Raw genomic sequence first — 22,819 nt, forward strand, 5'->3', positions numbered from 1 at the left:
TTTTTCTTTTGATTCTGCTTTGATACTTTTAATTACACAACTTCTTCAATGTCGAGTATTTTCACACTGTGATATTGCGACTTTTCCTTGAGTAAAGGATTTGAGTGTTTTTCTCACCAATGATAAAGTGTTTTCTGAAAAGTCGATAGGCTTTTAATTTGAAATCCGCTTCCAGAAGCTGTATGTATCTTGTGTTTAAACTTGACAGCTGTTGGAGTTTCCTGTTTGTGGGCGAGGCGCTGTGACAGCTGCGGAGATCCTAGTGTTCAGTTCTCGGTTTGTTTTATTCACCGGATGAAAAATTCTAGTTTTTGAAACAAAAGTGCAGAAAACAGAAGAGGAGGAGGAGGAGACAACGTGAAATCGTTCAGAGGAATAGAAGAAGACTTTTGTTCTTCGCGGTGAGTTCAGGTGCGTCCCGTTATTTCTTTGTCTGGATTTGTTCCGAAGGTTCTGCTGAGATCAACATGAAATATAAAAACAGAATAAACAAGAGGCATTTCAGTTTGTGGACATTTTTAAGTAACTGAAATTAATCTAACAGCCAAAAACAAAACAAACAAAACATTTCTCAGTTATTTATTTAGAAATGAAATGAAGTTTCACGTCTTTTATCTGAATTACGACTAAAGCGGGTTTCATTCACTTCCTCAGGTTATGATTTCTGATCTCAGTGTTATTTTTGCATGATGATACCAACAGACACACCAGACCTGCTTTATCGTGGAAATATTCCAGGAATGCTTCAGCTAAAAATAGGGCAAAGATTCAATGTTAGATACTAAATGAGTACCAGAGAGAGTCCATAAACACTGAGAGGCCTGAGAGCAACACTGTAAACAATAAACCTTAAAATAACAGAAAACACTTTACAAACACCTCTGAGCAGTTTAGGAATATTAAATGGATATTATTCATAAATTCAGTACAATAATTTAATATTACTCCAGCGCACATTCTATAAGTGGCATTAAAGTAACATTATGTGGGAAAATCATAAATAAAAGCCTCAAATGACAATAAGGGACATAAAGCTGAAGTCCTGTGCAGCTGAAACATGCTGGAAGCTGCAGTAAAAGTACATGAGAAGTACTACAGAGAGCCTGTGGACGGGAGCAGGACAGTGTGGTGCTGATGCTGGAGCTGCTGCTGGTGAAATGGTTTGATCCATCTTTGTGTTTCCTGCTACGCATTTTCCTCCAACATCAGCAGCTCTGACAGAGAGGGACTGCTGCTGCAAGGCATGCTGGGAAACACAGACTGGGAAGAGTCCAATGTGAAACAAAAGGGGGGAAATGAAATCTATGAACGATCATAAAGCTTCAAGTTGCTGATCTTGAATAACAAAATTTGGAAATGTCAGAGCTTTGATACTGCAGGAAAAACTACGTCATGAATCCAACAGGACTCTTATTTTGAAATATTATGTACATATGTTTTAGTTATTAAAATCTACATAGAAGTAGAAATCTAAAATGTATTGCACCATATTTTAATGTCTTTTGTTTTGTTGTTGTTTTTTTTTGTGTTATTGCTTTTTCTTTAAATTGTTCAGATTTTTCCTTCAGTGCTTCTGTGTAGATTTCTGTTTTTGTCACTGTTCCACCTGAATGAGGACACGCATGTGGGACAGACACAAGATGGACTCACTTCATCCTGCAAAATGTGCAGTGATGAAAACCAAAAGTCACCTTTTGTCTGACCTCGTGCATTCAAGGTTTTACTGCAGCCAACATACAGAAGTACTGGAAGTAAAATGTACTTCAAGTATCAGATGTAAAAGTACTCATGCTAAATGGCTCCATTCCGTTCTATCTATTGTTGGTATCATCAGAATATTGTTTGCGATGCGTTAACGTGTCAGAGGGATTTCAGCTTTGTCCACGTGGAGCTCATTTTAACACCTTTTTATGCTGTTTTTTCTGCATCTTGTTAATAAACGAACGTTATTGCTGACACGTAAAAGCGTAGTCTGAAATCTAAACTTCAGCTGTGAAATAAATGTACTAATGTAGTAATGTTGACATTTAGCGGAGCAGAAAGTCTGTAGTCAAGTGTAGTACAAGGGTGTCTCCTCCACCCTCAGGACAAACTCTCAATCATCTGAATGTTGTTTGAGCCTCTGGAGGGCGCCAGCTGTAGGCCTTGACCGTTAGTGTTGTTTGAGGAGCATTTTTCAGTTCAAACTGAGGAAGATGAGAAGCCCCCCCCCTTCACGGCAGCACAGAGAGTCTCTGTTTGCTGCTCACCAACGGTCGCTGAGCCAGTGGTGTCGGACCGTTGTCTTTCAGTGGGTGGACATGTTCAGAAAGTCTTTATTTTCCACTGGACTCATGCCACAAATGAGGAAACGCACTTATTTCCACTTTTAGATGAGAAGAAGCTGCACTTCGCAGAGGTGATGTGGTTCATTTGGCTGCCAGTCTGAGCGAATAAAAACACAAAAATACTGACGTCAGCCAATCAGTTAATGAATAAAAGCGTCCTGTGGGATCGAGATTATTCCCATGATGAGGAAGTTCGGGTCAAACTGTAAAAAGACAAAGTATTGCAGCTGAATAATGGACGATAAAAAGGGTAAAGAAACAGAAAAAGAAAAGAACGATGCAGATTTCTTTTCTTTGACATTAACGAGCTTGTGCAGAGAACAACCTGCTGCTCAGTGACAGTGAAGCAGAAGCTGATGGTTGGTTTTAGAGAAAGGAGGTGAAGACGCAGCCCGCCGGCTCTCCGGATGAGGAGCGACATCCTGACTGCAAACTGACAAACTAGTTCATCACTGGTACCATCTGCTGATCACCAGTGTCATCGCTGAAAGACAATGAAATGAGACAGAGAGATCTGACCAATCAGAGCAGACGGAGCTTTTCAGGAGGTGAGCCTTAAAGAGACAGAGCGTTCAGACATGAGCCAATGGCAGAGCTGCAGCAGCGGACAGCGAGAGAAAAAAGATTTTGGACGTTAGAGCCTGTAAACATTTTGTCGCAGGGATAACGACTCTGTTTTTCCACAATCTGATTGGTCAGTGGGCGGGCTGTCGGTGGTCTTTGCAGACAGCCAGGTTAGGTGTGCTGCACAGGTAACCACTGTGATCTGCAGTTAGCAGTGAGCCAGCTTCATGAGTTAAGTCCAAAGATATCTGGATTACCCAATAATCTGACTTCCTGGCACAGGATGTGTCACCGTCATCTGGTTCTGCCCTCAGCCTGATGTCAGAGCTAAAGTTCCTCCCGGCAGACTCAGAGTTAACAGGAAACATGAGCTCAGAGTCACGGCCGTCTGTTTTTCTCTGTTTTCTTTGGGGTTTTTTCTCAGGCTGCCGCTCCGTCCCTGCAGGATGTGAGAGGAGCACAACACGAAACCCTGAAAACTGAAGCCCACAGCGACACCTGAGCAGCGACACCTTTAAAGGTAAGACTCCTCAATATCCAGCACTTTTTTTGCCCTGTGATCACTTTCAGTTCGTCGCTGGAGCTCTCAGTTCAGAGAGGAATCTCGTCTGATCAGAGTAAATGAGTGGACTGAGCTGGGAGGGAGGACGGCAGATTCCTGAAGAGCCAAACCAAAGTTTTACTTCCAGTTTTTTACCTAAAAAACAGACCTATCTTCTTCCTGATTCGCTGCTGAAAATAGTCTCAGAAGATGTTTTTAAGGGAGCTGAGAGCCACAGACAGGAAGTCAGAGAGCACTGAGAGACCAGGACACACGTTTGGTCTCTTCATGGGATTTGTTGACTTTGGGAAAAATGGCTGCTTGCGTCTCACTGCTGGTGTCGGGTTTCTGATGTCTTTCACAGATCGACAGAAGACGCTCGGCTGCAGACAAACATGGCTCTGTTCTTCTCCGGAGCTGTTACAAGTACGTCATCGTCAACAGCAGACACACACAGCATCAACACACACAGCATCAGACACACACAGCATCAACACACACAGCATCAACACACACACAGCATCAACACACACAGCATCAACACACACAGCATCAACACACACAGCATCAACACACACAGCATCAGACACACACAGCATCAACACACACAGCATCAACACACACAGCATCAACACACACACAGCATCAACACACACAGCATCAGACACACACAGCATCAACACACACAGCATCAACACACACACAGCATCAGACACACACAGCATCAACACACACAGCATCAGACACACACAGCATCAACACACACAGCATCAACACACACAGCATCAACACACACAGCATCAGACACACACAGCATCAACACACACAGCATCAACACACACAGCATCAACACACACAGCATCAGACACACACAGCATCAACACACACACAGCATCAACACACACAGCATCAACACACACAGCATCAGACACACACAGCATCAACACACACAGCATCAACACACACAGCATCAACACACACAGCATCAGACACACACAGCATCAACACACACAGCATCAACACACACAGCATCAACACACACACAGCATCAGACACACACAGCATCAACACACACAGCATCAACACACACAGCATCAGACACACAGCATCAACACACACAGCATCAGACACACACATCATCAGACACACACATCATCAGACACACACAGCATCAACACACACAGCATCAGACACACACAGCATCAGACACACAGCATCAGACACACAGCATCAGACACACACAGCATCAACACACACAGCATCAACACACACAGCATCAACACACACAGCATCAACACACACAGCATCAGACACACACAGCATCAACACACACAGCATCAACACACACAGCATCAGACACACAGCATCAACACACACAGCATCAACACACACAGCATCAGACACACAGCATCAACACACACAGCATCAACACACACAGCATCAACACACACAGCATCAGACACACACAGCATCAACACACACACAGCATCAACACACACAGCATCAGACACACACAGCATCAACACACACAGCATCAACACACACAGCATCAACACACACAGCATCAACACACACAGCATCAGACACACACAGCATCAACACACACACAGCATCAACACACACAGCATCAGACACACACAGCATCAACACACACAGCATCAACACACACAGCATCAGACACACACAGCATCAGACACACACAGCATCAGACACACACAGCATCAACACACACAGCATCAGACACACAGCATCAGACACACACAGCATCAGACACACACAGCATCAACACACACAGCATCAACACACACAGCATCAGACACACAGCATCAACACACACAGCATCAACACACACAGCATCAGACACACACAGCATCAACACACACAGCATCAGACACACACATCATCAGACACACACAGCATCAACACACACAGCATCAACACACACAGCATCAGACACACAGCATCAACACACACAGCATCAACACACACAGCATCAACACACACACAGCATCAGACACACACAGCATCAGACACACACAGCATCAGACACACACAGCATCAACACACACAGCATCAGACACACAGCATCAGACACACACAGCATCAGACACACACAGCATCAACACACACAGCATCAACACACACAGCATCAACACACACAGCATCAGACACACAGCATCAACACACACAGCATCAACACACACAGCATCAGACACACACAGCATCAACACACACAGCATCAGACACACACATCATCAGACACACACAGCATCAACACACACAGCATCAACACACACAGCATCAACACACACAGCATCAGACATGTGGACGCGCACTGATGGCAGGATGCATTTGTATACTGAAGCAGGGTGTCTGCCGTCCTCAGGAAGTCTTACATTTATGGGGATAGAAGTTCAACATCATGCTCAGGAGTCCAGAAAGACGTCCCAAACTGGTCAATAGCAGTGACGTATCGTCGTTAAAATGTGTCCACAGCTTCTAAAAGTATTTGAATCAAAGGTTTGTTGATCTAATTTGGTGACACAAAATCAGAAAGCATATTCCGTATTTTAAGATGGTGAGATGCAGCTGAAAGCTCTGGAAAACTGGACTGTGGCCGACGCTGCCGCTCGTCAAATGACCTGAACGATGTTTTTGTGACTTTGTTGCTGTTAAGTTCCACAAATGCTCTTTAAAGGAACTTTGTTAGCGTCACGTAAATTCACTCAGCTCCGGGGCCGACCTCAGGAGCATCCCGATGCTCCTCACGCTGATAGAAGTCAAGTCGTCTTTGTTTAGAAACAGTCAGCTGCAGAGAACAGCACAAAGTTCTTCACCTCTCTAAGAGCTTTTCTGATATCTGCTCTTCAGGTTCACCAATAAAACGACGGCTGAGGACCAGTCACTCCTGCCAGAGGTACGTCTGCTTCTCTTACCTTTTCATGTTGGACGTGTACGTTGACGCTGGCTGTTTTCAGAGCAACAAATGAACCACTGACACTCTGTCCAGGTTTAGACACGTTAACGCAAGAAGTCGTGTCTGATTTAAATGAAGAAAGAGGTGAAATGCAGTGAAAGTTACTTCAACTATTCACACAAGTGTGGCATTAGACTCAGCAGTGATTTAAGCTGAACGCTAATGTTAGCTGATAGCATAGCTGAGCCAAAGCACAACATGTTAGCATGTTAACAACAGGTAGAGTTTGCATGTTATTCATGAAATCAGGCAGTACTGGTCAGGTCCAGTCAGTCCAGTTTAGCCTTGCGCAGACAGCATGGTGACGTGTGAACATTTAGCTTGTTAGCACGTCATTTTGGCGGTAGGTTTTCCTGACATGAAGCGTTGAAGGATCTTCGTCCTGTAGACTCTTCCTCACTGACTGCTTTGGTGTCCCGCGTGCTGTCCTCCCGTCTGTCTCCTCAGCCTCGACCAGTCTCTCCTCTCTCCCGACTCCTCGTACATCTGTTACTCGTCGGTGGACGGCGGTGATCCGTGCTCCTGCCGCCGCTCGCCGCGTCTCCTCACCAACGGATACTACAGCGTCACAGAGGACAGCTTCTCGTGGGACGACGACGGCAACGTGTCGCTGACTCCCTGCAAAGCCAAGGTGTGCTACAAGGAGAACCTGGTCAGGTAAGAGTAGCCTGAAAAGACTAGTAATAAACTTCATTTGTACCGTAGCACAGAGTTCACATATAATCTGTAGTCTAAGTTTTATTTTTATATTATTATTCTAACATAACTTATTTTAATATGCTGACTTGCTACCCCTCAATTTTACATTTTTCTAATATGATTTTTGGAGCGGGCTGCACGGTGGCGCAGCAGGTAGTGCGCGTGCCTCACAGCAAGAAGGTTGCCGGTTCGATCCCCGGGTCAGGCGGGGCCTTTCTGTGTGAAGTTTGCATGTTCTTCCCGTGCATGCGTGGCTTCTCTCCGGGTACTCCGGCTTCCTCCCACAGACCAAAAACATGCTCATTAGGTTAAGTGATGACTCTAAATTGTCCGTAGGTGTGAGTGTGAATGTTTGTCTGTCTTTGCATGTGGCCCTGCAATCGGCTGGCGACCGGTTCAGGGTGTACCCCGCCTCTCGCCCATTGTAGCTGGGATAGGCTCCAGCCCCCCGCAACCCCGAAAGGGATAGGCGGTATAGATAATGGATGGATGGATGGATGGATTTTTGGAGCAAAAGTGCGATAAATTAGTGAAAAATTCTTTGAAGTGTGTTTGCTCCTCCCTCATGTGAAGATGCAGAATCTGTGTGTGGAAATACTGTTGGACACAACATGTCCTCTGCTCCTCTCAGAAGTCCATTCTCACCTGAAGTCTAATTCTGCACTGTGATTGGCTCAAAACTAGTTGTGAGGTCATAAATCCCGCAGGTGCATCCAGGTGTTCCACTGAGATTCAGCAGAGTGAAGTTTAAACGTTGCACGCACACACACGCTCATACACACACACACGCACGCACACACGCAGCCTCCTCTTCAAACGCCTCTCTTTACAGGGCTGAGCTCATTCTCAGCAGCCAATCAGAGCGAGCCGTTCAGTGCATGTCGAGCAGCTTTAAGAGCTGTAAATTCTCCATGTCTGACGTGTGCCGTGTTTACGAGCCAGGCTGTGATGTCATCCGTCACGGTTGCTCGGAGACCCGCGTGTTATTGAAACCTTCAGCGTCAACATTCAAAGAGCCTCTTTGTTCTCTGACATGACTGATGTCACCGCCGCGTGTTATCACCTGCAGGTTCGCTGTCGCCGTCGTTGACTTTGCGCCGCTGATGCCAGTTAAATCAGCCTTTTGTTTTTAGCGTACACTCAGCCAAACACAGCAGCTGGACTGGAGGTGAAGAGACGTGATATGTCCTCTTTGGTTTTCGTCTCTCAGGGTTTTCCGGCGCCGACGGCGGCCTCGCAGCTCTCTGGCTCGCCTGCTGAGCGACGTGACGGAGAGCTGCCAGTCCTGGCTGGATGAGAAGGTCTTCAGAGGCGTGTTCGGGACGGGCCAGAACCAGAACCGCGAGCAGGAGCGGGACTGGGGGAGCCAGGAGGACCTGGCCCCGCTGGACGAGTCGTCCTGGTCTGGATTCAACGGCGCCGAGCTGGACGACGGGCGCGGCTTCACTTACGGTTGGTAACACTCCGGTTCAGTCTGTCCCTGTTCCCAGATCCACATCAGCACGAGCAGGAAGTTCCACACCTCCACGTCGTGCGTCATCCGTCCGTCCGTCTGTCCCATTCATGTGAGCGCGATGTCTCAGGAACACCTTGAGGGACAAACATTCACTTCAACTCGAGGATGAACTGACCTTTGGGATATGAAAATTTCATATCCCAGAAGTCAAAGGTCAGTTTCACTGTGACATCATCATGTGCAGAAGCTCCTTCCTGTCCTGTCAGCAGCATCACTCAGCACCTGAAGGACAGACTGAGACCGAGATTTGGTCTTGAATCAGTGACTCTGACCTTCAGACGGTCTGATGGTTCAGATCTTCTGTCCCGTCGGCTGAACTTGTCTGTGATGCGTCCACCTTTTACAGCCTGCAGCGTCTCTGCAGCAGCGTCCATGTTTGAAGCATCGTCGTCCAGCAGAAGCTGATTGGTTGAGCTGATGTTGATCTTCAGATGATTGGTGTTGCTCTGTGTGATGAAGCTCTCTGTCAGTCCTCTGAACTCCTCAAACAAACAGTCTCTAAGTGAAGACAGCATGTCTCTACCTGGACATTATTCACTGGGATCATCACTCTGTAGATCGTCCAGTGACATCATTTATTTATTTATTTCTCTCTCTCTGTCAGACCACACTGAGATCCCGCCTCCTCCTGACAAAGTGGCCCCGCCCCCGAAGCTGCTCATCCAGGAGGAGATTTGTTCTGAGATCTGTCAGTCAAAGGAGCGGTTCACCCAATCACTGGGTGGCCTCGCTGAAGTCCCGCCTCCCTCATCCTTCTACACCAGCAGCTGCTGCTGCCAGGCCTCACCTGAGCACACAGGTGAGCTGAAGCACTTTTTATCTGTTTGTTCGTGTTTGTGTTGTTGAGTAGCGTCCTTTCAGAGGCCGCTCTAGTCTGATCAGAGTTTTTTCAGTTTTTCGTCATTGAAAGATTGTAAGTGAAACACAAACACAGCAGCGTTTTAAAATCAGCCAAAGCCTTTTCGTCGTGCTCTGACTCTGCGTGGAAACTCAGATCTGCTTCGTTCGCAGACACGTCAGCCACAGACGGCTCAGAGGACGTCTGAGACGTTACGCCCAAAGTCTTTTCCTTCACAGCTGAGCTAATATGTTGTTCAATGTGTATTGTGGTCGTTTCTGACGTGTATTCGTCTGTATTTGTGTTTCAGGGTTGACAATGAAGTCCCTCCTCCTCCTCATCTTCACCATCTTCATCATCACAGCTCTATACTCAGGGTAAAACTGTGTTTTTAATCTTAAATTAATTAAAACAGAGCATCCCGCTCACTTTGATAGTTCGCTTGGAGCACCTGGTGGCCACCAGAGGAACTGCAGCTGGAGACACATAAACCTGATAGCTGATGATAAAAGCGGTCATGTGATCACAAGTCTGACTCAAATCCTCCTGAAAATCACATTTTGTTGGGGATTCAGTGTTCTTTGACTCATTACTGAAGCCGGACTGACTCTTCGTCCCTGCAGGTGTCTCCTGTGGAGCGCGACTGTCACATCGGCCGTGTTCGCCATGATCGCAGCGTTTATGCGTAAGTTTGACTGAAGGTCGACATCATGGGTCTGCTGGTTAAATGTCTCCTATAACGAGCTTTTTCTGCAGCAACAGAAACCTTAATTATCTTTCTGAACGAGTTCTTCGTTTTACCTCCGTGAAGTTTAGTGACGGTCTAAATGTTAAACCTGAACGAGGCCAAATTCACAGGGAAATGAAACACTTTCAGATATTTATTAATTGATTAATCATGTCTGTTTCTGCAGAATCGTCGAGTTTCCTCATGTTAAAACATTTCATCTCGTCTCTTTCAGTCCTGACAAAGTCGGGGCCGGTGGGCGAGTGGAGGAGGGCGAAGACGGAGGTGAGTCCAAAAAGGTTCTCCTCATTTTGTCGACAAGCAGCCAAGAAACAACCAATAAGAGTTTCAAATGACTGTTTTTTCTTCCAGGATATCACATCCAGAAACGAGTGAAAGCGTCAGGAGACACTTTCCCGTGTTTGCAGTGTGACGCTGCTCGATGGACGGAAGGTCTGATGGGACAAACTTCACATTTCACTGTTTGTTGCACTTAAAGGACCAAGTTACTCTGAGCTCTGAAAGCTTTTCACAGAAAGGCCTGTTTGATTCTCTGACTGCAGAAATGACCACTTTTTGAATGGAAAACTTTATCGAAATATGTTTGAAATATGTTTTTAAAGCGGCTGACTTTAAACTGAAGCCGACACATTTACAGCGTTTAACCTTTGAATCCAGAGGAAACACAGTGAGAGAGCACGCCGATGCATCCGCCGTTTCTCCTCACGGGTTTGGTTTCCCGCCAAAAAAGCAGCTCATATTCAACACGAAGCTTTGAGTCTCGTTATGGCTGCATGCTGATTTCATGTTTCCGCGGTGTTAAACGCTGGAACCATGAAGCTTTCACCTCGCCACGTGTTTTCCCGCAGTGCCAAAGCTGAAGCAGGTGTGTTTCTGTCAAACAGCTGAAGGAGCTCATGAACGTCCACGTGTACCTGATGTGTTTTGATATGCTGTAAATGTATCTTCCATTGTTAATAGTTGATCTTGGCTTTTTTGAGCTGTCCAAAGTGACCAAACATCAGACTTCACTTGTCTGGAGAACAAATTCAGGTCCAGCAGCAAAACAAACGAGCGTCGCTGTGAAGCCTCACGAATAAGAGCTGAAAGTTTTTCTGCGCAAACGAACGCACAAACGCTCCTGACCTTCTTCTGATCTACCTGGAAGCTGTAACCACAGGAGATGAGTGCCATTTCTCACCTGAGTCAAGAGTTTTACTCCAAAATTAAAGTGCTGCAATGAGAAAAATGCACACAACAGCACAAAATCAAGGAACCAGCAGAGTTTTGTAGTTTTTCTGCGACAAAATGAAAATTTTGACCTTGTGACGTAAACGCGTCATGAGGACGTTTATTTTGTTGATGTCACCTGAGTGACAGTTTGATGGGCGGAGCCACAGAGTCCATTTACAGATACAGTTGTGCTCATAAATTGAAATCCTCCAGAATTAGTGAAGTACTGGCTGTTTCTCTGTCTGATCATGGAGAAAATGTTTCTTTTAGTGATGAAGCCATTTATTAGCACACACCTTTTTTAATCATCATGAGAACAGAAATCACTGATCCAGAGTTTACCGTCAGCGTCTGGCCTGATGGTATACGTACAGGTTGACACACACAGGTTTAAATGGCTGTTCAGGGTGTTTCCACACCTGTGACTGGTGTGATTGTGATTAGTGTCTGTTCGTAAAGGTCAGTCGGTTTCTCGGCTCTTCAGAGACTCGTGCACTCGTTCAGAGCTGCACTACAAAAGTTCGTTTCTGCAGATGCACGCGTTGTTGTTTCGATGGATTTTCACAAACTTACCTCATTGTGATTGATGCACGCTGGCAGTTAAACATAACCAGTGTCGTTAATCCAAAATAAACTCCATAAATAAAGCCAGAGGAGGATAGAAATCCACTGATCGTTATGTTCTCGTGCAGCTAACAAACCTCGTGAATCTCCTCGTTTTAAATATGAAACGATCACGTGCCTTTATTTCAGCCAGCAGAGCAGAAAAATACAGGGAAGTGTTTGATTTCAACCCAAAATGCTGCTGAAACAGGAAACAGAGCTGCTCCAGTTTCCTTTAAACCAGCGGTAAAAAAAACCTGAGCTCACACCTGTGAGGTTACTTTTAAAGGTTGTTTCAACGTTTTAGGAAATGTGCTAAATTCAGTTTGTGCTGAAAGTTCGATGTTCAGGTGGATGTTGATCTCGTGTGTGTGTGGAGCTGAAGGCAGGACATGGTTAGCTTAGCTTAGCTTAGCTTAGCTTAGCTTAGCTAAGCTTCAACTCCTTCAGAAACCACCAAGTGTTGTTTGTTCAGTCTTATTTAATCAATAAGATTCCACCTAATTAGTTAATGAATGAGCTTTCAGACTTGACAGTGAGTCAGAATTAGGATCAAGCACGTCACCATCGTCTCCTTCACTGACCGTCTGGGAAAAGGCGATTTCACATCTGCTGAAGTTTTCTGAAAACTTAAAACTTTTTTCCTCAGCTTCAAAAAGAAAGTCGCTCAGCCAGAAAGGCTGCCGGGCAGGTTTCTGTGGACAGACTCCACCCGGCTGGCATCGCAGCAGGAAAAACCCATTTACAGCTCCTCTGTGAGGCCGTCGGCTTCGTCCGAATGTTCTCACGTTTCGCTCTGACTTCACTTTCAGGGGAAAGAACCTTTAAAGACATTCGTCTAACAATAAAATACATGTTCATCATGCTGCGTAAGTCCAACCCACAAAGACTCACACTGTCTCAGCATGTGATCGCCTCCCCTGAAGCTCTCAAAATGTCATATCAATACAGTTTGATCTGATTCCTGTGGGCGAGGCGGGAAGCCTGGACTGAGAAATGTACAGAAAAATAAGTACTGTATGGCTTTATAAGGGTCTGACTTTATAAAGTTTCTTAAATTCAATCATGTTTGGGCTTCAAACTGCGCCAAGACGTTTAGCAAACCTGAAGGAGGAAGAGACGAGCTGAGCTTTGTTCTCACCAGCAGCACAAATCAGCTCTTTCTGAGGGAAATTTCCACGTTGTCTTTTGTGATTCAGTGAGCAGAACTTCTGTCGACTTTTAGTTCTTCATGTTCCAGATCGTTTGAAGGGATCGAGCCAAAAACTTTTTCTCTTCAGACGGTTGTGAAATCACGCCACGTTTGCGTCACGTAGGAATTAATGACCAGTGTCTGACTTGTAAATGCTTCTCACATCGACATGTGAGTTCTAAATGCAACGTTTTCTTCACATTTATGACTCAGTGCCAAATGACCAGAGTTCCTGAACGCCTCACACAAACCAGAGTCTGTCATTTACAGTAATCGGACCCACATTTAATGGCTGTAGTACTATAATGTCGCTGCACAGTATCTTTAACCCTCACGCCTTTTTCCTGAACACGAGCCGTGAACATCTTTTCCTCCCGTCCGTCTTGCCTGACGTGAACGTGGCTTCACGTCTGAAACATGAAGGATTATCGTTCGGTCACACCAGAGAGACGTCGTGAAATGAAAGTGCATCTCTCTTAACAAACCGTGCCACAGGCTTGATGAGCTAACCGCTAACATGCTAGCACCCTGATAACAAGCGTCTTCCTGTCCTCTGTTCTGGGCTGTTTGCTCCCCTGACATTTTGTCTTCAACATGGAGTTATTGGAGAGGGAAAGTGCACACTGTTCATGCTAACACGCCGCATTAGCATGGCGTCCCGTCGGCTATCTGTGCGTCACCATGTCTCTGATGGGGAGCCGTGTAATAGTTAAATAAAATCAGATGGCGACACAGACGATTAGCTTCCTCCATGTTGGACTCTCTGATCATTTCTATTGGTCAGTGGTGCCACTGTGCTGGTGTGACCAGCCTCTAAAGGTCAAAGGTTCTGTGGAAATCAGAAGTTTCTGTGTTGTCTGATGTGTTTTTATTCACTTAAAGTGCCATATATGCAGAAATCTGACAATTCAGGATATGTTACATCACCAATACTTCGTCAGAGAACGAAGGTCAATCTGTATCACTGATGTTACTCATAGAGCTCTGCAAGACTCCTTACTTTGCATTTAAAGCTGCACTTCTCAATATTTTTATATGCTCGATGGATCAACGACACTGCGTAATGTGAGAGGTGTCGATTGTCATGAACTCTGCAGCTGCAAGAAGCTTTTAGCCTCTTTCAGCTTCTAGTTTTGGTTTTTCTGACTGGAAACTCCAGGCTGGTGATCACGTTGCCCCCTGGTGGCCAGAAACATTTCAATGCAGCTTTAAATGACCAAAGGTAAAATGTGGAAGTTTTTTTGTCTTTTATATAATAAACTTGTAAAATACTGCATTTACTGTAAAGACAAAAGATGGAAAGTTTCTGTGACTAAAACACATTTAATATGAATTTTCTTGGATAAATCAAACCTGTAGAGAAGCTCTAGTTTGTGATTTAATGCAGCTGCTGCACGTGATGTTGTACATCGTTCTTGTATTTCCATTGACTGCACGTGTTACTCCACCAAATGTGGAAATGTGATACTCTGCTTGTGACAGCACTTATTATATCTGCTCAGTTTTTATTCCACTGTACTGTATTCATGTTATTAAAGTCTGATGGTTAATCGCCTGCTGTGAGTTGTGAAATTAAACCTTAAAGGACACAAAGTATGTTTTAATTAGAAGATTGTGGGTCTAAATGGACAATTTGCTTCCAAAATGACTTAAAAGGAGGAATTTGACATTTTTTGACAGTGTGATCAGTAAACTGTGACGAGATCTGCTGGATTTAAACCAAAATGTCTTTGAGGTATCTCACTGTATTCTTCATGAATTTTCTCAACAAATTGCTTTTATTACAAAATGACATGATCATCATTGAAAAAGTCACAAAATGTAAACATGATGAAGACATAATGGACATTCAGCGGTGGACTTCAGACAAACATGCAGCTTGTCCTTCAAACGTGATGGAGTCAGCAGAAATGACTCAGCAGTTTGTGGACTGACACGGTTTTAAACTGGACTTCAGGTGATTTTCTGCTACTAAAAGTTTATTTTCTCATTTTTGGCTGAGGAACGTAAACCCAGCTGAGTTCTACAGTATCTGTCTGCTGAAATTATATTCTGAGATAATCCAAAGACCAACAGCCTGCAGGTTTTCACACAAAGACTCCGCCCACCAACGGAGGGGGCGGGAGGTCGTCAGTGAAAACACCTGCTGGCCAATCAGGTCAAATGAAAACCTGCAGACATCCTGATGAGGTGAGTGAATACTTTCAGCCTTAAAGCAGCTCAGAGTCTTTCAGCAGCTCTTAAAACATTTACATTCACAATAAGACAAGACCAGGAAGGAGGAAGAAGCCGGAAGAAACTTCAGGACATTTCCTCAAAAAGGTCGAATGACGCTAAACAACGGCTGCTGCCTTAAAAGGTCCCACGCCCACCTCTGTGCATTACACTGCAGCTGAAACCGAAAGAAAAGCAATCAGTGACCGTTCTGAATTTGAGAAAAATGCCAAATACGTGTGAGGACTGTTGGTGTCATGTGACCATCAGCGGAATATCTTTGGGTTTCAGGCTGCTGGTCTCTGGGAACGTGACTCACTTTCTGGACATTATATGGTGTTTATCCAATCAAATAACTGGAAACATAATGGACAGAAAATCAGTACTGAGCAGCGTTAACTGGCTCCAGGTCGCCTGTGGTCGTCTGATTCAAAACTTTATTTACACCTCCACGCTGTCACACTGCCGCTGAGATTGTACTGTTGTCAGCCAATGAGCAGCGACTAAAATCCCCACGACGCCACAACGTCAGGCGACCTTTCAGTCGTCGTTGCCGGGCTGGTCCCTGGTCAGTCCACTCCCTGTGAGTCCATTCACTGTCAGCACATGTGGCTCCCATGTGATCTGACCTCTGACCTTTGTCGACCCCACACCCCACACTCCCGTAGCTCCACCTGTGTCACTGAATGGACGGAGTGAACCGCTTCTCTCCGGCGTGCACAGTGACGTGGCGGCGCAGGTGGCTGCCGGAGATGAAGGTTTTGCCGCAGTAGGAACACCTGAACTGTTTGCAGTCCGTGTGGACGGTCATGTGGACCTTCAGGGAGCCTGACTGGGCGAAGCGTTTGCCGCAGTGGACGCAGCCGTAGCGTTTCTCTCCGGTGTGGACGCTCTGGTGGCGTTTCAGATTGCTGGAGTCGGAGAAGCGTTTGCCGCAGAGTGCGCAGACGAACGGCTTCTCGCCGGTGTGGACCCTCATGTGGGTCTTCAGGTTCTTCAGGCAGGCCAGAGTTTTACCGCAGCAGTTACAGACAAACGTCTTTCCCCCGCTGTCCTCCCGGCTGTGGCTGGATGCCCTGTTGACACCATCCTGATGTCTCCACCTGTCCCTCCTGATGAACGCATTTTGTCTTTGCGTCATCTCTTTCCTCCCGGGAAGCCGCGGCTCGTCTGCAGGTAACGGCGCCCTCTGCTGGCGCTCTGCTGCAGACTGAGTCACCTCACTGACAGTGAAAGAGAAGCTGCTGCTGCCCGAGTCAGACGCAGCTGGAACACTCACACAGGTGTTCAACACGTATGAGCAGCCGGGATCCTCACTCAAAGGATTCTGGGTACTGAGGGAGCCATGTTGGAGCTGCGGCTCGTACGTCAGACAGTTGTAACTGCTGGTTTCTGACCTCTGGCTGGTGTTCAGGGTTTTTTGGATGGACATGGAGGTGGAACTGACCTCCCCGTTCACCCACGACCGAGTCGAACCGCCACCTTCATCTGTTACTTCCTGTTTGGTCATTGGGGGCGGAGCTTCTGTCTCGTTCGTCTGTCCATCAACAACACGACAAAACTCTTCTGGAGAAACAGAAAAGCAGAACATCACACGTTACGATACTTCAGCTGCACCTGAACCTTAAAAAAATACCCAGAAAATTAAATCAAATCTTCAAACCAATGAAAGTTTTGCGTCAGATAAAGATTTAGCTTTGAGCTAAAGTCAAATAAACCTGTGAGACATCACAGGACACAATGACCCTGAAAGGTTCTTCATCTGCACAGATGATGAAAACGGACATTTTACTGGCAGGTTTCTTATGCAGGCGGCAAGGAGACGTTCAACAGGCAGAGTATTCATATTGTAATATTTCATTTTGTATCATGGCCCAGATCTGGTCCACATCCACCACTTTGATCCAGGCCACATTTGACCAACAGAAGGTCAAATGTGGCCCATTTCATCTGAAATGAAGCAGTGAGCAACAGTCCCAAACTGTTCTGCATAACTATCAGATAACACTTACTGTCCTGCTCAGACTGGGACCAGGACTCATCGTCGTCCTCCACTTTGATGACGGCGGTCGTCAGTCTGTTCGTCTCGCCTGCAGCCGGCTGTAATCAGAGAGGAAACGTGTGAGTGAGAAGATCAAGTTCTGACATCCTGCCAACATGAACATCTACTCACCGTCCCCTGTGTGGTATCCTGTCCCGAGTCTGAGGACGGATCAGCGTCTCCGCACTGCAGGGTCTCCTGGTTGGACACTCTGGACAGCACCGCCTCAACTGGAGGGGACAAGTCATGATCACACTTTAAAGTTCTGGATCATCTGCAGCTCCAATTACAAACCGCTGATTATCCAGCTTTTTTTTAATGTTCTTGGTGAACATTATTGTCTCATAATGTTAAAAAACAGCTTAAAAAAAACTTCATCATCTCCTGAACAACAGTGAATTTTAACTAATTCCTTATAACTACCCAGTGTTTGCTCTGCAGACATCATCTGATATGTGCTGTGTTTGTGTGCAAAGCAGATGAAAAAAGCAGCGTATGGTCATCTGTTTTCACATTTAGTCAAAACTTCTTTCTACAATTACATGTTAATTATCCATACTTTTAACATTTTGACCAGGAACAACTTAATGACAGATATCTGTCATATTGAACCACTTACATTTTTAGATATCTTAAACATAGTTTTGACTAGTACAATCTTTTCAATCCAATTTTTGTCAGTAATCATGTGTTTGTGGACATCTGTCTGTAGCGCTGTAGCCTAAACATGCTAGCAGCCATCTTACAGCTAATTACAGGCGGACGGCGGTTGCGTGTATTAAAGCGGCCTCTCATTTCTAACGGTTACCTCGAGCTGTTCCGTTCCTCCTCGGCTCGTTGCCAAGGTGATGGGCAGGCGGCTGAGCTCGAGCGCGGCCGTTCGCGAGCAGCAGCGCTGTGCTGCCGGCGGTGGCCGCGGCTCGCAGGGCCGTCGCGCGGGCGGCTCGGAGCTCCATGAGCCGCAGCTTTCTCCGCAGCACCTCGTTCTCTTTGCGGCTCCGCGAGATCTCCAGCTGCAGCACCGAGTACCCGCTGTCCACGAGCTCGCAGATCTCCGCCACCGCCGTGTTGGCCAGTACCTCCATGATGGAGGCGAGCTGCGCGTGGAAAGCAGCGGCCGGCGACATGTTTTTAATCCACCGCGTGCGTCTGTTGAGAAAGAACAGCCCGTATCACCAATCCGTGGCAGGCGACAGACACGTAAACGCACGCGCTGGCTCCGTTTATCCGAATGTGGACTCCCACCTGATGTAAACAGTCCCGAGACAAACCAGGAAGTGTTGCGGGGGCAAAGACGACAAGACAGCCCAGACTGCGCATGTGCGAAGTGACTCGTTTTACTGTTTTCTGTAACAGTTATAAATTTGAGATCTTTTAGCTGAAGCGCTCGATTCCAGGACGACCTCAAACACACGATTATTGTCATTATCGGTTAATCCTTTGGCCTCTGAAATGTTGGAAAGATCGATTGTCGAAATTGTTGTAATTATTTTTCTGTCACTCAATTAATGGACTAACAGTTTCATCAGTCCAGACTGAAAGAGACACAAAACGACTACAAACAACGTGACAATCACGTTTGTGTGTCTTTACTTTCTAACAGTAAATGTTCATTGTCCCCTCAAACTGAGTAACCCAGACCTCTTGTGTCCAGAGTCCAGTAAACCTGTCCACTAATCCATCCAGAATGTCCCCTTTAATCTAACCTAGACTTCCTCTGGTTGTCAGTGCAGTGAAAGCAGTTTGTCCCAGTCAGACAACTGGTTTAAGTCTTTAAACTGGTCTCCAGATATTACAGACAGATAATATCAATGCATCTACAAGGACAAGGCTTAAAGGACAGGTGAGCTGTATTCATCCCTTCTGTCCATACGTGGGAGATTCGCCATGTTTCTACCTGAAGCTTCATATTAACTCAGCTGTGGTCTTCTCCTTAAAAGAGGAAGGGTGTTTTGAATGATCACTGCATGGTCATTTCTGTCTGGTTGCATTTTAATTCTGATCAATCTTATTTGTTTGTTTGTTTATAATAATGAGCCAGGACCACAACATCATGGTAGCATCATAGAATTGTGTCGTTATCGCAGGATTTAAAAAAAAAATGAAATCAACTTAAGAAAACAACTTACTGATTTTTCTATTGTAAGAAAACATCAATTAATCAAATACATTCTAGCTACAACTTCTGTGTGTACCCACACACAAATCTGTTTAGAAAGGAAATAACTGACGTGAAACAAGTTCTGAAATTGTTTTATTAACCAAGAATGACACTTTTTACACAACTTCATATTCTTCCATGGCATTGTTTTTTACCTGTACACTACACACGAACCCAGAGGCAGAGCTCATTAGCAGCTTAGCAAATTTTAGGGTTTCCATTCCAAAATCACGTGTCTCTTCTTTCATAACTGAGGTGCTCTAATTTGCCAGTTATTTCGTGATTTCATGTTTGGTCTGTAGCAGTGGTGGGGTACGCGAGACCGTTTGATCCAGTCCGCGAGACAATTTATAAATATATAAATGAGCAATTAGCCACTTTATAATAACTTAAGACAGAAGACTTCACGTTCTTCCGAGCGGTCCCTGAACGCAACACTTGCGGCGCGTTGATATGACGTCATGCATCTTGGCGCCAATAAACAAAACGTAAGTCGACTAACAAACGATTAACTTTTGTTGGATTCAAAAACAAACCGGAGTCTCAGTTTGTTTGCTTGGACGAGCTCACAGTGATGAAGAAGGTGAATCTCAAGAGTCTTCACAGCTACCAACATGCTAACCTGGACGAGCTGCAGGACAAATGCTAACGCTCTTCAGCGGAGTTTGATGCTCAACAAGCAGCTTTCACAGACCTCAGTCTGACAGACAGTGTTCTGCAGCAGGTTTGTGCAAAGCTAACAGCTAACAGCTGAAACCTCATCCAGAAGGAGAATTTGTGAAGGAGTGGAGCTGCTAGCACAAGTGTGAGTTTGTCTGAGTAATTCATGAGATGAAGGAAAAGCTGAGTGAAAACAGTGATAGACAGTGTCTGTGTGATGTGACCTTCATGGCGGACGTCACCAAGAAGCTCTCAGAGCTGAACCTCGAGCTGCAGCAGCTTCTCAGCTCTCTGCTGAAGCTAAAGAGGAAACACTGAGCATGTTCCTGCTCTGAAGAACAGAAGCTGCTGTGACCTCTGAGTCTGCTGCTGAGGTGAAACTCCTTCAGGTGTTTGGTGAGAAGTTTCAGGACAAAAGCATCATCATCATCATCATCATCATCATCATCATCATCATCATCATCATCATCATCATCATCATCATCATCATCAAATCGCCAAAGAGAAGCAGCTCCAGCCATCACAGAGGTTAGTGTGATATGTTTTCAATTAGTACCACAAGGGGGGTAATTGTATGAGGGAGGCCAAGACCGCCCCGACATAACTCCTGACCCCCCACCTGAGTGCCCCCCCCCATCACATACACCAACATTTTTGTGACTGCAGCATTAATGTTGTTTTTGGAAATGTCAATAAATATGAAGTGAAGCAGAAGATTTTGTTCAATTGAAACACGTTGTGGATTTGGAAATGATTGTGCTCTGGAGTCACTGGAAACCGGATCAGACTGGAATCAAACTGTGGGAATAGTTTAAGTGTAGCTGAATCCTGATGTGCATCTGAAATCAAATGAAATGAACAGACCTGCCAAAAAACAGACAAAAAAAAGAAATCAAATATTGATTTTAGACTTCAAATGTCAACATTAAGAGTGGAGCTTCAAACTATTCGTACAGTCCCATCAAATTTGAGAAGCTGGAGCATCAAATATTTGCCATTTTTGCTTGAAAAGGGACGTTTGAGCGATTAATCAATAGCTACTGATGAGTTTTCTGCCAATAATAAAGTCACTGTTGCAGCTCCAGCTCTCTGAGACATTTTTAAACCTTACAGCTCATTTTCCTTTTGCACCTTTGACCCTTTTTTAAAAATGAATATTTACAGGACATTTAAGAGCGAACCCTCCACACATCCCCTCTCTCAGACGTTGGGATGACATTTCTTCATGTGTAACTTGAGGCTGTACTTGACGATGAAGCTCCTGGAGCACAGCGTGCAGGCGTACGGCCGCTCTCCGGAGTGAACGCTCAGGTGCGACTTCAGGTGAGCCGACTGCGTGAACTTCTTGCCGCACTGGTCGCAGCTGAACGGCCTCTCGCCCGTGTGGATCCGCATGTGAACGTCCAGGTTCTGAGATGTGGCGTACGTCCTGCTGCAGATGGAGCACATGAAGCGCTTCCCTCGGGCGCCGGAGCCCGGCTGAGAGTGACCCGATTGGTCCCTGTAGAGGGCGAAGTTCATCATGTCGGCGTCCTCGTACTCAAACGCAGAGTTGCTGTTTTCAGACAGCTGACAGTCCGTGGAAGTCGAGCCTGACACGCTGATCAGTTTGATGCCGAAAGCGTCGGCGTCCATGTTTTCGTTTTGGTGAAACTGAGCGAAAGTCATCTGACTTTTCGACTGTTTGGTCCACGTCAGGCTGTGGTCTAGTTCTGCTCTGTGTGCAGGAGACTGAGACTCCATCAGAGCGCTGTTTCCAAAGTAGGCCGTTTGTCTGTTAGCGCTGGGCGGGACCAGCGAGCACTCCTGATGGACCAGCTGGACGTTCGGATCCATCTGCGACGAGTAGGAACAGACGGACTCGCCGGCCTCCATCTCATCGCCGCCGAGCTGGCCCAAACGGCCCGGCTCGCTGCAGGGCGAGTCCAGAGCGTAGACGGACTTCTTCTTCTGCGTCCCTGCACTCACTTTGGGCGTTTGCAGGGTGAGCTGCTCGGAGGACGACTTCCTGTCACCCGCTTCGCTCCCCGCCCAGCGTCTCTTCATGCTCCGGCTGACGGGAGTGGACGTGGCGCCCTCTCTGGCCACAGCCGTCCCCCCATCGGCGGCTGTTTTCTTATCTGAAAGAAAAGACAAAGAAAACATCACCGAGCTGAACAAACACATTTGCAGTCTGAGCAGGTATTCATCAGTCATTTCCTGCATCTGCTGTTTTAAGGCTCAACACCCCGTTTTTTGGCTCTGATGTTCTCGTGAGTCCAGATGTTTAGAGAACGACGGAAACTCAACTTGATATCACTGTTTGGTTTAAACATATTTATTCTTTCAATCTCAAATGTACTAAAAAAACGCTGAATAGAAAATCCTGCTGCTGCTGTTCTGGTGGTGGTTTGTTGCTAAAGTGGGAGGAGATGAAATCTTGTTCAAGTGAAGGAACAGATCAGTGAATCTGAAGGTTTATCAGACAGAAATATGGCACATATAACATGATGAGACTGGATTCTACAACCATAAATAAGAAGCACT

At 45.8% G+C, this 22,819-nt stretch overlaps 2 protein-coding genes across 2 annotated transcripts in view; one reads left to right on the forward strand and one right to left on the reverse strand.

The window, feature by feature from the left end:
* LOC139338735 (zinc finger protein 91-like) overlaps positions 1-22,819 on the reverse strand; it is a 299,694-nt gene that overhangs the window by 267,602 nt on the left and 9,273 nt on the right. Inside the window, 5 exon segments of the mRNA XM_070973986.1 lie at positions 16,231-16,997; positions 17,444-17,531; positions 17,605-17,702; positions 18,281-18,644; positions 21,500-22,413. Of these exon segments, the coding sequence (XP_070830087.1) occupies positions 16,231-16,997; positions 17,444-17,531; positions 17,605-17,702; positions 18,281-18,644; positions 21,500-22,413 (2,231 nt within the window).
* On the forward strand, positions 228-14,767 carry tmem71 (transmembrane protein 71). Its single transcript, XM_070973707.1, has 11 exons — positions 228-411; positions 3,316-3,411; positions 3,797-3,858; positions 6,304-6,349; positions 6,857-7,066; positions 8,319-8,560; positions 9,229-9,423; positions 9,773-9,839; positions 10,086-10,147; positions 10,425-10,474; positions 10,562-14,767. The coding sequence occupies exons 3-11, from the start codon at positions 3,828-3,830 to the stop codon at positions 10,583-10,585; spliced, it is 927 nt and encodes a 308-aa protein (XP_070829808.1). The 5' UTR covers positions 228-411; positions 3,316-3,411; positions 3,797-3,827; the 3' UTR covers positions 10,586-14,767.

Source organism: Chaetodon trifascialis, chromosome 11 (genome assembly GCF_039877785.1).
Source record: "Chaetodon trifascialis isolate fChaTrf1 chromosome 11, fChaTrf1.hap1, whole genome shotgun sequence".
Taxonomy (NCBI): Eukaryota; Metazoa; Chordata; class Actinopteri; order Chaetodontiformes; family Chaetodontidae; genus Chaetodon; species Chaetodon trifascialis.

Excerpts from the sequence above, each read along its gene's own strand:
- tmem71 (XM_070973707.1), top strand. The coding sequence starts at position 3,828 with ATGGCTCTGTTCTTCTCCGGAGCTGTTACAA. Across the intron at positions 7,067-8,318 it reads TACAAGGAGAACCTGGTCAG|GGTTTTCCGGCGCCGACGGC; the intron begins GTAAGAGTAGCC and ends TTCGTCTCTCAG. Across the intron at positions 8,561-9,228 it reads CGGGCGCGGCTTCACTTACG|ACCACACTGAGATCCCGCCT; the intron begins GTTGGTAACACT and ends TCTCTCTGTCAG.